Source organism: Mytilus galloprovincialis, chromosome 9 (genome assembly GCF_965363235.1).
Source record: "Mytilus galloprovincialis chromosome 9, xbMytGall1.hap1.1, whole genome shotgun sequence".
NCBI classification, from domain to species: domain Eukaryota; kingdom Metazoa; phylum Mollusca; class Bivalvia; order Mytilida; family Mytilidae; genus Mytilus; species Mytilus galloprovincialis.
This window is the reverse complement of record NC_134846.1, coordinates 80,143,425-80,157,959: the sequence shown is the minus strand read 5'-3', so window position 1 is coordinate 80,157,959 and position 14,535 is coordinate 80,143,425. Positions and strand designations below refer to the sequence as shown.

Genomic DNA, 14,535 nt, shown 5'->3' with positions numbered 1-14,535 from the left:
AATAGCAAATTTTTTATGTATAAATACAAACTTTTCACTGAAATGAAGAAATTTGTATGATTTTATCTTATTTTAATACCAAATTAAAGATTGGTTAAGATTGATTAACAACATTTAAAATAATTTGCTTTCTAGGAGAAGACAACTCAAATAGATTTATAAAGATTGATTTTTATTATAGAATCATCAGTTTTATCTATTTCTTTATATGAGCAATAAAAATTGACCCATTTTTTCCTACTCTTTTTTTGAAACAATTTTATAAGAGCATAAATTTTTATTTAAAAATCTATCATAAAGTTTTCTATCTTGTGCAATCCAATATGAGATATTTGAACAACTAGCGTTACAACAAACCTTTTATTGTATTGTTTGATTTAGCGTCTGTAAAATAATTGTCTGTGCTGCATTGGGTTATAATGTCTCCACATTTTAGACATTTACTATTGGTCCAATTTCTGGTTCCAATATTATATATTTGTAGTGTATAGAGACTTAAGTTTCAATTCCATTAGGCAAAGTATACCTAAGCCTGTTTGCTGTTTTTTTTTGCTTTCCAAAATGTTTGTCTCCACCAACCAAGACAACTCAACAACAAAGGCCAATAGGGCAATTGTATGATAAAACACACAAAATGTAAAAAAATATATATTTTCTAATTCATAGATTTATAAAAATTACATATTAATTGTATATCAATATAGCTTAAATAAATAGTTCATATTTATTGGTTAATAAGGCACTCGGGTTGAAATTTAATATTGCACTTTTAATATTTACTGAGCAAATATAAACAAGTGTTGGCATACAAGAGTCTATTCTCACTCATACATATAAAATGACTATGCCTGAATATAATATGTAGACTATCTCTGACCTCACTTCCAAATACAAATTCTTCACTTGGTTATTTTAACAGTTGTACTAGGGGTAAGGAACACATGTGTTATATTCATATTAAAAGTTTCATACACCTTATCTCTATTAGGAAATATGAGCAACTTGAACTTTTGTCATCATACAACATTCACTTTTCAATTGTGGGGTCAGATATTTTAGTTTGTGACCGTGAGTGACGTCAAAATTTTACAGGAACCTTTGTGAAGTGAGAATAATGTCTGCAATCATAATTTGTATTTTTCAATTGATTGCATTTATCAGCAGAAAATTATTTCATATAAGCAAGACCAACTAGAGGCTCTTAAGAGCCAGTGTCGCTCACCTTGGTCTATGTGCATACTACACAAAGGACGCAGATGGATTCATGACAAAATTGTGTTTTGGTGATGGTGATATCGATGTGTTTGAAGTTCTTGCTTTACTGAACATTCTTGCTACTTACAATTATCTCTATCTTTAATGAACTTGGCCCATTAATAACAGAGGAAAATATTGGTAAAAATTTACCAAAACTTAAAAAATTTATGAAAATTGTTAAAAATTGACTATAAAGGGCAATAACTCCTAGGGTTTCAGAGTTATAAGCAAAAATCTACATTTTACCCCTATGTTCTATTTTTAGCTATGGCGGCCATCTTGGTTGGTTGGTTGGCCAGGTCACGCCACTAAATTTTAAACTAGATACCCAAATGATGATTGTGGCCAAGTTTGGTTCAATTTGGCCCAGTAGTTTCAGAGGAGAAGATTTTTGTAAAAGTTAACGACGAAAGACGACAGACGCGGACGGACGCCGGACACCGGATGCCAAGTGATGAAAATTTGAAAAGGATCTTACTATACAAATCCTTGACAAGACAGAGAAAAGAAGATTAGAAAACATGACAATGTAAAAGTATATCTTAAGTTACAATCATAGAAAGCAATTAAAATGATGTTATTTCAATTTCCCCCTCCTCATCCTCCTCATCATCATTTTCTGCTTTGTTTATTTGTTCATTCTGGTCAGGTAGTGTTTCAAATTTTACATTTTGTTTTAAATCTGAATTTGAATCTTCTTTTGTACAAATTATCTCCCCTGATTGCTGATCTTGACTTCCTTCCAGTTCACTATCAGTTTTTCTACTTAAATGTTTATGAGAAGAACTTTGATCTGGATTGTCATCTGTATCAGTATCACTTGCTTCAATCTTAGAAGGAAAGACTGTCATAAGTTTATTAAATTTCTTTTTAGAACTTTTTCGTCTTTTAATTCCATTGTCTTCCACTTCATCATCATCAATATCATCATCAGTGTCTCCTGTTTCCATATCAAATGTAAACACATCCTGTCCATGAGATGGACCAGCTCCTACTAAATTATCAGTATCTCCTTTCTCCGATCCTTCCACCACTGTCTCAATCCTAATCTCTTTATCCTGTAGAGCATCCTCAGCATTACCGCTGGCCGACGATGTGGAATCTATCTCATTCTCTAATCCACTGTCATATCCATTCAGACTCATTTCCCTAGCTCCATCAATGACAGGAGGTTGTAGACCTGCATCTATAGGCTCCAGTGGAAGATCTAAGACAACTTCTTGTGATTCATACTCTCTCTTCCTCCTAACAGTCTCACTCTCAATCACGTTAGTAGCAGGCCTGAAAAATAAAGTTAAATGACATCTGTTATTGCTGTTACAAGAATATCTAAGCTCAATGAAAACCTTTCTTAGTCCTTGTTTAATATGAATTAACTAAATGTCTTATTCAAATACTTATATCTCTAACATCAAATGAAACAGTTTTAAATACTAACCACTTGAACATTAAACTGAGGTAACTTCGTCCATTGTTACAATGGACGAAGTTACCTCAGTTTAATTTGATATATAAATTTTAACTATTTACTCCTTTAGTTTAAGTACAGCATCAAATATAACATGTGCTTTCAATATGTTCTTTGTTTCTGTCTTAAATACAGTACTATATAAGTACTTAACTAGAAAATTACTGTAAAAATAGCATTGGTTTCACTGTAACTTACTTTAAATTTAACAATAAGAGACACTTTTTTTTGTACAGATAAGAATAAATTGTAAAGGAGGAGTTACATTAATATCTTCATAAAATACATCTTGTAGAAAACATGTGTACTAAGTTTCAAGTTGATTGGACTTCAACTTTTTCAAATCAATTTGGTTTCAGTGCAGTAGTTTGAAAGGTTATGGAAAACAGAGAGTTTCACTGATAATAACTTAGATGACACATACAAAAGAAAAATATACAGAATATGCGTAAAAGCATCTATAAACAAATAATCTACAAAACAAATATTTAAATACTAGAAGTTCCTATCTAAAAGGAAATTATAGAGAAATAAACAGCTGCGCCATGAGTGCATGATACGCCCGACGTCTTGTGTGGAAGTTTTATGCAATAATCATAAATAGTTTCTGAGAAAGTTTTAAGCAATAACCATATATTGTTTTTGAGACAAGGCGGGACATGTGAAACCCCCAACCCTGGTTTTTTTTCCGAAAAACTAAATATCACTAAAATAAAATTTTGAATCAAAACCAAAAAGTACACAGATCTTTAGATTAATATAACAAAGAAGTGTGTAAAGTTTTAAGCAATAATTATAAATTATTTTTGAGATACGGCGCGACATGTAAAAAAAAACCTCCCCTGTTTAACAGAATACTCAATAACTCCAAAATAAAGTTTTGAATCATCAACAAAAAGTATACAGATCTTTAGATTAATATAACAAAGAAGTGTGTAAAGTTTTAAGCAATAATCATAAATTGTTTTTGAGATACGGCACAACATGTAAAAAAAAACCTCCCCCTTTTTTACAAAATACTCAATAACTCAAAAATGAAATTTTGAATCATCACCAAAAAGTATACAGATCTTTAGATTAATTAAACAAAGACATGTGTAAAGTTTTAAGCAATAATCATAAATTGTTTATGAGATATGGTGCGACATGTAAAAAAACCCTCCCCCTTTTTTACAAAATACTCAATAACTCAAAAATAAAATTTTGAATCATCACCAAAAAGTATAAAGATATTAAGATTAATATAACTAAGAAGTGTTTAAAGATTTAAGCCATAATCAAGAATCGAGATACGGTGCGACATGTGAAAAAAACACACCCCTGTTTTAGTTACAAAGTGCCGTAACTCAAAAAGTTTTAATCTTATTTTCACCAAAAAGTATACAGATCATTTGACCATCATAAGAAACAACTATATTAAGTTTCATGAAATTTGGATAAGTCGTTCTCAAGTTACGGTGCAACATGTTTACGCCGGACAGACAGACGGACAGACAGACGGACGGACACCGGACATTTGTATACCATAATACGTCCCGTCAAAATTTTGACGGGCGTATAAAAATATTCATAGTTCTACTCTGAATATAAACTAAACTAAATAAACTGAATAAGATTAAATTATTTCTATAGTTAAGTGGGTTATATCACAACAAAAGTATTATAATATTAGACAGAATAAAAATAAACTTTCTGGTTCTCAGATATCATCATGTTAATTAAAACAAACACCAACCATATATATTTTATACAGATACCTTAATTGCTCATGAATCTATGTAATATTAAGTTAAAAAAGTAGTTTTCAGTCTATTTTCATAGTTTTCCCCTTCTAAATTGATAAATTTCTACTTTCATTATCTTTTATATTGTATAGACACATAGAACCCAGAACTTGGCGGACTATAATTAGTTTTCAAAGGTACCAGGATTATAATTTCATATGCCAGAGGCACATTTCTTCTACATAAGACTCATCAGTAACACTCATATCAAAATAGTTATAAGGTCAAAAAAGTTGAACAGCATTGAGGATTCCAAATCCAAAAAGTTGTGCCAAATATGGCTAAGGTAATCTATTCCTGGGATAAGAAAACCCTAAGATTTTCGAAATATTTAAAGTTTTGAAAACAGGAAATTTAAAAAAAATTACCACATAATTGATTTTCATGTCAACACTGAAGGGCTGACTACTGGGCTGGTGATATCCTTGGGGATCACATCACAAAACGTCCACCAGCAGTGGCATTGACCCAGTGGTGTCAATATAACGTAGTATAATTTATATTGTAAAATCATCAAGTATCTGAGAACCAGGTAATTCTATGGTTAAATAAGTAATTGGAAGTAGTAAACTATTGAATTCACCTGTTAGTATTTCCTGATAAAGCATAGATAAAAACAAAACATGCATATCAATCTATCAGTTCATGCTAGATAAACCTTTTTCTTACCATATAAATATACACAGCTGAAAAATTGTAGGTAATTATTTTGAATGTTTATTTTAAATTGCAAATTCACAAAAAAAGGCTTTATATGCATTGGTTTAATACACATACTTTCGAAAACAAGGTTAACCATATTTTCTGTAAAAAGACTATTTTGATGGTTTTAATTGTTTGCTTTAAAAATTCCATTAGAGAAAATACTTTACAATATTGTAGAATTAAACCAATTTTCAAGATGTATCAGCCATTGGCCTTCTTCCATAAAGGTTTTAATTGTGATGTCAAAGATTTACAATCATTACAACAGTCATGTCCGACAAATCTGTTTGTTTGACCAGACTTTAACAAAGATAAAAGATTCTGAGATGCTATGTTTAGATGAATGACTCTTTACATCTTACAACCCTTCAAAAGTAACCTTTATATTCTGTAGAACCCATATCAAGTCAGAGAATATCTCCTTTAAAAAGTCAATCGTTGTATTACTTATGGATACCTTTTTCATCTTTTTTTGTACGTCCTCAAGTCCTCCTGAAAATGATTTTTTTCTTTGGTGATAAAACTTGTCATTCAGTGGATTGGGTTCCTTAGATTTGTGATAATTTTAATACATGTACCTTTGGTGATAAAACTTGTCATTCAGTGGATTGGGTTCCTTAGATTTGTGATAATTTTAATACATGTACCTTTGGTGATAAAACTTGTCATTCAGTGGATTGGGTTCCTTAGATTTGTGATAATTTTAATACATGTACCTTTGGTGATAAAACTTGTCATTCAGTGGATTGGGTTCCTTAGATTTGTGATAATTTTAATACATGTACCCTTCATCACATACACATAAGTAAAAGATACAAACTTTTTAAAGAATAATTATTTGTCTATTCTGAAGATAAAACTTACAGTTGATCTTCCCTTTCGGTAAACCTTGTTTCAGTAAAGGCTGGGTTGATATATCCGTTGTCATTCTGTCTCATAACGACTGATCCATTAGCATGGGAGGAATTAATACTGTTCAGTTCCCAATGTTTGTCTTTTGCTGTTGTGTGTGATCTCTTAAATCTGAAAAAAATAACACACATTATTTTGAATGAACTTTTCTGAACCTTTTTTTAACACAATTTAAATTATTGTCAGATCTTTGAACAATTCACAATTAAAATTTCTGTTAGTAAAAAATATTTTTTAAAGATTATGAGGAAAACATGTATATTGGTAAAATTGTCATTTCATTTAAATGCAATATATATCCTGTAAGGAGTCAAATGATGGTCTGATCTTGTATATAACTGATCATTTTGTGAGCAAAATCCTTAAAAATGAACATAAGGGATAATTCACTGTTTCAGAAACTAATGGCCTATGGGTAAAATGATTTTTCTTGAAATTTTGGTGTACGAACAATCGGTTTTTAGCCAATGATGTTACGTTAAATTTTTTCTTAACCAATCAAAATATTTTGGTATAAGTTTCACCCACAATGCATCAGATTCTAAAATGGTGAATTTTAACTTACTGTTTCCAAGTATAATTAGCAGCTATTAAAGCCAATAAACTTGAAACTAATATGACAACTCCAATTGTCAACAATAAATTGAGAAAGGAAATGGTGAATATGTCAAAGCGACAACCACCCGACCATAGAGCAAACAACAGCCGAAGGCAACCAATGGGTCTTCAATGTAGCGAGAATTCCCGCACCCGTAGGTGTCCTTCAGCTGGCCCCTAAAATATGCATAATAGTACAGTGATAATGGACGTCATACTAAACTCCGAATTATACACAAGAAACTAAAATTTAAAATCATACAAGACTAACAAAGGCCAGAGGCTCCTGACTTGGGACAGGCGCAAAATTGCGGCGGGGTTAAACATGTTTATGAGATCTCAACCCTCCCCCTATACCTCTAGCCAATGTAGAAAAGTAAAACAATAACAATACGCACATTAAAATTCAGTTCAAGAGAAGTCCGAGTCTGATGTCAAAAGATGTAACAAAAGAAAATAAATAAAATGACAATAATACATAAATAACAACAGACTACTAGCAGTTAACTGACATGCCAGCTCCAGACCTCAATTAAACTGATTGAAAGATTATGTCTTCATCATATGAATATCAGGTACAATCCATCCCGTTAGGGGTTTAGTATCATACTATCATAAAATATATGAGAAGAACATAACCCGTGTCATGCCAACAACTGGTTTTTTTTAAGAAATAAATGTGTTTAGTTCCGATGCAAAGACCCTATCAGTGAATCAATGTTAAAGCCAAAATATGCAATCTTTAATGACCTGACAACAGTATCGTAACTATATCCCCTTTTAATAAGTCTATTTAAAGGTTTTGTTAGTTTCTGAGGAGAATACTGACATTTTTGTGCTTTATAAAGAATATTTCCATAAAATTTTGGATGTGAAATACCTGAACGTATAAGATGTCTGCATGTTGAGTTATATTTACGAATTATTTCCTTATACCGGTGATAAAATTTAGTAAATGTTTTGACCAGTTTGTGATATCGAAAACCCTGGTGTAATAATTTTTCAGTAATACATAAATTTCTCTCGCTAAAATCTAATACATTGTTACATACACGAGCGAATCGTACAAGTTGAGATATATAAACACCATAAGATGGTGACAAGGGAACGTCACCATCTAAAAATGGATAATTAACAATAGGAAATGAAAAATCATCTCTTTTATCATAAATTTTTGTATTAAGCTTCCCGTTTATGATATAGATATCAAGATCGAGGAAAGGGCAGTGGTCATTGTTATCATTAGCTTTATTTAAAGTAAGTTCTACAGGATAAATTTCTTTAGTATACATACTGAAGTCGTCATTATTTAGAGCCAATATATCATCCAAATATCTAAAAGTATTGTTAAATTTTTGTATCAAATGTTGTTTTGATGGGTCTTTGCTAATTTTAGTCATAAATTGTAACTCATAACAATACAAAAACAGGTCCGCAATAAGTGGTGCACAGTTAGTCCCCATTGGAATTCCAATAACTTGACGATATACGGAATCTCCAAAGCGAACAAAAATGTTATCAAGTAAAAATTCAAGTGCATAAATAGTATCAAAGCATGTCCAATTGACATAGTTCTTTTGTTTATTGCTACTAAAAAATGATCTAAAAGAGTTTGAACATATGTACTCGCATTCCGACTTTTTAAATGCCCAGTTAATTAGGGATGTGAATTTTTTCTTAATAAGAATATGAGGCAAAGTGGTATATAGGGTAGAAAAATCAAAACTTTGAACAGATTCAAAATCACCAATATATGCATGCAATTTATCAAGTACTTCCAACGAGTTTTTGACACTCCAAAAGTAATTAATTCCACTATTTTCAAAGGCCTTATTTGAACAATTTATTATCAGGTTTTTTATTGTACCAAGTGTACTAGTAAGTAAAACAGACAATTTAGTAGTTGAACAATGGCTGGAAGATGAAATAAATCTATATTTGTAAGGTTTTTTGTGCAGCTTCGGAAGCCAGTACATAGTTGGGACTTTCATTGTGTTTGGTTCTGCTTGTAAAGAAGTAGCTAAAAGTTTATGTTTGTTACAGATGTCGTTTTCTGAAAATGAAGTCAGTTGGAATGTTGGTGAATTGGTGATTTCCTTTTGCAGAACCTCTATATAAAATTTACGTCAAACAATAATGATATTATTAGCAGCTTTATCAGCCGGGACAAAAACAAATTCCTTGGCTAGTTCTGTTAGTTTATTTTTGATACGCGAAATAGGGTTTTTATAGTTTTTGTTGAGGGTAAAATGTTCTTTAAAATGTTGTATTCGAATATCAACTATCTTCATTACTGAATTAAAAAAAGAGTCCAAAGATTTTTTGTCAGCTTTTTCCCGTTTTACCCATTTCAAACAGTAGGCGCGGAGTGAGTCGTTGATGATATTACGACACTCATTCCAGTTAACAGTTGACGGGGGACGATATTTAGGTCCTTTACTGAGGAATGATTTTAACTCTCGGTCGCGAACGATGTTAAGGTCTCCTGTTATAACATGGGAAATTGGTCCATAGGTGTATTCTGAATTACTGCAATTACACGACATAGGTGTATTTTCAGTGATATTTACATCTTTACACAATTGGCTATAATTAAACACATATTTTCGGGTAGATTTCTTGTAAATATAACAAATGAGAGGGAGTTCAGTATTATCAAAATATCCAGGAATTTGGTCTTTAACAGAATGGTCGTTAAAAATTTTATTTCTGCCTCAGACATTTTGTGAGGCACTAGTGGGGTATGATATGTTATCACTTTTATTTCCGGTGGGCTGAATAAGGACGCAATCTCTTTACTCTTCTCATGAATTATTCTGTAAAGGGAAAATATAATTCAATAATCTGAAATAATTCTAAATTAACTGTTCAGAGATTAGGAAACGATTCTTACAAAATTATGTATAAATATATATCTTATAAGTGGAACAAAGAAAATACTGAGACATAAGGATAATAAGTGCTAATAAGATTAAATAAAGACACTCCGAACATTTTTTTTACCATATATGACCAACAACGTAGTTGCATGTAGACAAAATGACCTGTGTCTCACCTTCCACAGTTCTCATGGAAACAATGTCTATGAGTAAAAGAAGATACCAGGTTTATATCAATTAGACAGCAATTCAACAACAGTATCATTTCAAACAGTTAATATAGAGGTCAACATGAAGTCTTCAAGGATAAACAAGTATATACACCATAACTGAACTGTTAAGTGGCAGAGTCTGTACAAAATCTATAAACAATCTGCTATCTTTATAAAATTACATTAAATAAGGACTTGAAATATAAATGGTACATTACCAATTCTCATGAAACTAGAATATTGATTTACCTGAATGATGTCTGCTGAGGTAGTATGAATCCTCCTGTCTCATTAATACCATGGAAGTAAATATCTGTCCTGCAAGATAAAATATGTTTACAATAATGATCTTCAAAATGATAAACAAAATTAAACTTAAATATTTGTTCGATTAGAACAATATTAAAGAGAATAAAATTTATAGGTTGAGAATTGTATGACCGACTTCTTTCTTTTTGTTTTTGTTTAAGCTAGTATTTAAAAAGTATAATGTACACTATGCCATTAGAGTGAGAACTGAAAATGCAATGACATTTTATCATGACTGTCTTGAATCAAATGGGTTATACTTTTGGTACATTTTAAACATTAACAAAAAGCTACTTCTAACAAACAAATTGACTTCTACATCGACCTGTGGACATGATTTATGAATTCCATTGCACTTCAGCATAACCACCAGTGCATTTTGTTGTAGCTATAAACAAGATAGCGTCACAATGCAATCATCACACTTCTGCGTGATCAAAAATACACTTCAGCTTTAAGTCATCACACATCTGCATGACCATTGTGGTTTCGGAGTACCATCAGGGTTCAGAGTCATACATATATATTAACTTACTTTGACCAATCAAGATGAGTTTTAGAGTCAACATGAACACCACTTTTTTCCAGTTCAACTTTAAATCCAACAATATGACTTATATTTCTGAAATTGAGAGACAAATATGACAATTATAAATTGGTACCTACAATTAGTAGTAAACTGTCTCCTGTTGTACCTAAAACTTAGATGAAAATAACAGGAAAAAGGAAAATCACAACAGAACAAAGTTCAAACATTGTAAGTAATTGCACTTAAAAGACAATTGTTGTTTAATATGCTATACATAAATCCTTTTATATCATATCATATAATAAAGATCTCAGTAATTGTTAAGATTTTTCCCAGTCAATCAACAGAAACATATCCAGGTATTTTATAGCTCAATGGTTGTTGTGAGCCAAGACTTAGTGTTGAAGGCATCTTGTTTTGACATATAATTGTTAACTTTACAAATTGTGACTTGGATGGAGAGTTGTCTCATTGGCACTCATATCACATCTTCTTATTTGAAACTAGTATAACAAATGGGATAGCCTATCCAGGCAATAGTCTACCATTGAACAGTGGAGCTTTAAAAGGTAAAAAAAATCCTGAAATTTATTGATATTACCAATAACTTACCTCAGGATAGTTGTACTTTTGGATTCAAACTCAGGCAGTGGGATTGGAATTGTTAATACAACTTTGTCTGAACTTGAAATCACCAAAAACTGTAATGTAAATTATACTAGATTTAATAGTATTCTACGCCAACCAGTAAGTTAATCCAAAATGTGGCATAGCAATGATATGTATAAATGCCACTAATCACATAATAAATCATTCTTAAACAGGGAGCATGACAAGAAATGAGCCTTAGTTTTTTTTTAAGGTCACAGTTCTGACTTCGATAAAGCAACAATTTCAAAATACATTGCACTTACCAATCATAATTGTAATTCTTGAAAAATATTCTTAATGCTAAGTTTGATACGGGTATTCAAATTATTGTACATTTCAACAGAGAAGAACAGTTATGATATTTTAATTTATATAACAGCAAGTAAGAAATTAGATGTTAATGCTGATAGATGACTACTTAATAAAAATGCATATTGAAGACCAGAATATATTAATGCAATATGAATACAACCCCTGCTATTTACTAGATCAACATGTGTAAAACATTGCAACCAAGCTGGACACATTATTCTGAAGCCGAGCTGACCAGTCCTTCTTCTTACTCCTTAATGCAACCTGCTTAGCGAAGTAGCAGCAAATACCAATTTTAAAGTCTATGGTTTGACCTGGCCAGGCTACAAACTCACACCCCTTTGTTTGAGGTGAAAACCATACCACAGAAGTGGTTAACAAATTAAGACATATTACCTTCACTGTGATATCTGTAGAGAACTTGCCATCACTAGCAGTAACTATGACAGTATAAGTTTTCCCATCCTCTACTTTGATACGGCTGTAGATCTTGCCTGTAGAATTCTCTATACTGAAGCTGTCTTTATCTTGTCCACCAGTTATATGATGCTGAATGATATCTCCTATATCTACATCCTCAGCCTATAAATAGACATTTATTCTTATGAATTTCTAAATGATATACAAAATAAAGTCAGATTTCGAAATAAAACAAAATTCTTGGCTGTCAAAAATAAGTTGTTCTTTAAAAAAAATTAATAATAATAGAGGTTGGCTACAAACAAACAGGTTTGGAGATAAAAACCCTCAGTTGCAATCATATATTTTTAATTTTCTTATTCCCTTAGCTGTCCATTCACTACTTTAACACTTTTACCTTATGGTGGTTACAAACTACACACCAAACATCAGTTCCTCTCTATACCTGAGTGTAAGTATTCACATTCACAGTGGCCACAACATCCATACTATTATTACCAGTACATATGACACATTTACCTCTCCACTGGAAAATTATGAGAGTTAATATCTTGTACATTATATACTGATCTTCATTGTTCACATTGTTATACCCTTACAATTGTATCATACATGCCCAATGTAAGAATTTATTCATATCAAAAATCTAAAGGCTGTTTTTTTCTTAAACTACTCACCTTAAGTGTAATCACAAGGTCCCCTACCGATGTTGTATCTGACACACCCATTGTTAGTACTGGGCCAGCAGAGAATCTTGGGGAGTTGTCATTCTCATCTTGCACATAAACAACCACTTTTATGTCACCTGGAGAATCTACAAAAAATATATTCTAATGTGATAATGTTTTGTCTAAACAATGATATATGATGAGTATTTAATCCTTTGTATGAAAATTATTGTATAAAGATGGCAGTATGTTTTCTCCACAAAAAACATGAAATTCTTTTATTGACATGTTCTCAGAAATATGATTTTGAGGTGAAAATAGAAATGATACCATATTAGAGGTGAGAATAACATAAAGTAAAGAGGGAACAAAAAACACATGGCAAGAATGTGCACTTGCATTCAAATGTGAAATATATCATAACTTCACGTGAAAAGATGTTAAAGAATGCATAAGAAATATTTGAGACTATTTACAGGTATTACCTGAAAAGGATTTAAACAGGGTATCCTTTTTTTTTTTTAAATATTGAGGCATCTGCACCCAAGAGAAAAGAAGAATTCAAGACTATCTATAAAACTGGACAAAAAAGTGAAAAATTATAGGATAATTGAATTTAATTTAAAAGTTAGCAAAACAAAATTTCCTCTGAATTCCAGTTTTAGTTCACTGCTGTTGACTTGGTGGCCTCATATTTGACAAAGTTCTCCATAACAATACTTGCAATATCAAATAAAACAAGCTTTAATACTGATTAAATTGAGTTAAGTGATTTAAACATACCTTTTACAGATCTTTTAGCTCTGTTGGATGATGGAACAGCCCTGATATAAAAGGTATATTGATTTATATCTTCCCTGTCTAGTTGCTTTATACAGTATAATTCTCCTGTTGTCTGGTTTAATATAAATGTGTCCTTCACTAAAAATACAAATTATTTTTCAAAACCCTGCTCTTTTTTTTCAGTTCAGGCCATTAAAATAGTTTTCAAATGACAGTAGAACAAGAAATTATGTAATAATGCACATTTGAGAATAAATACTAACTTGTTTTTTTCTATAAAATTTACAAATCAAATCAGCTTAAGGCAAATATTTAACAGACACAAATATTTAACGGACACAGTAGGGGTGCCAGGCAGATTCTTATTTTTACGATAGTTAAGTTATAGTTAAAATCAAATACAACAGGACTTAATGTATGCTTTCTTTGTGCCTTGAATGGATTTACTAGTGCAGTTTGCCAACATTCAGTCCCGGGACATAAGAATCAGGTGAGGATTCAGTATTTTGAAAAAGGGGTCCACTTGGCAAGCCAATGTTTGAGTGATACTTGTAAAAAGTCTTTGCATTTATCACAAATAAGGCTTTATAAGGTCGACACAGGCCCTTTGTCCAAGCACATCCTACACCTGAAACTGCCTTTGGGAATAGAATATGTTATCTAATCTTAACATCCTAATTTTTTTTACATCTCAGATATACAGTCTGCTTTAGTAAACTTACCATCTGGTATTATCTGTATCAACTGGTATGAGAATACTGTATTACTACCATCAGTATAATTCAGATCTATCAGTTGTGTAGTAGTATTCATATTTTCTGGTATAGTAGCTGTGAAGGTGTTATTTTTCATCTGTACAAAATTGGTTGTTACATGAATCAAAACCTGTCAAAAATAAATTTACATGCTGTTTTTTTACAATTTTAGTACATGCCTTATCAACAGTTTCTTGTCAATGTCAAAAAAGGAAACAGATAGTGTACAATAGAATGTCTATACATATCCTTTGTACAAGTTTTACTATAATTTTTGTATTTTAGACACATATG

The 14,535-nt window shown here is 31.3% G+C and overlaps 2 protein-coding genes across 2 annotated transcripts in view; both read right to left on the bottom strand.

Moving 5' to 3' along the window:
• Nucleotides 1-635: 635 nt before the first annotated feature.
• On the bottom strand, nt 636-6,759 carry LOC143046093 (uncharacterized). The gene is made up of 3 exons (XM_076219079.1): nt 6,692-6,759; nt 6,079-6,237; nt 636-2,538 (listed from the first exon to the last, which is right to left on the bottom strand). The coding sequence occupies exons 2-3, from the start codon at nt 6,150-6,152 to the stop codon at nt 1,824-1,826; spliced, it is 789 nt and encodes a 262-aa protein (XP_076075194.1). The 5' UTR covers nt 6,153-6,237; nt 6,692-6,759; the 3' UTR covers nt 636-1,823.
• Nucleotides 6,760-8,555: 1,796 nt separating this feature from the next.
• The window catches only part of LOC143046090 (protocadherin Fat 4-like), a 49,783-nt gene continuing 43,803 nt past the window's right edge, over nt 8,556-14,535 (bottom strand). The window contains exons 45-52 of the mRNA XM_076219077.1: nt 14,209-14,371; nt 13,487-13,624; nt 12,713-12,849; nt 12,012-12,197; nt 11,265-11,353; nt 10,659-10,745; nt 10,064-10,132; nt 8,556-9,539 (exon numbers count right to left, since the gene is read on the bottom strand). Of these exons, the coding sequence (XP_076075192.1) occupies nt 9,290-9,539; nt 10,064-10,132; nt 10,659-10,745; nt 11,265-11,353; nt 12,012-12,197; nt 12,713-12,849; nt 13,487-13,624; nt 14,209-14,371 (1,119 nt within the window). The 3' untranslated portion in view covers nt 8,556-9,289. The remainder of the gene's footprint in view (nt 9,540-10,063; nt 10,133-10,658; nt 10,746-11,264; nt 11,354-12,011; nt 12,198-12,712; nt 12,850-13,486; nt 13,625-14,208; nt 14,372-14,535) is intronic.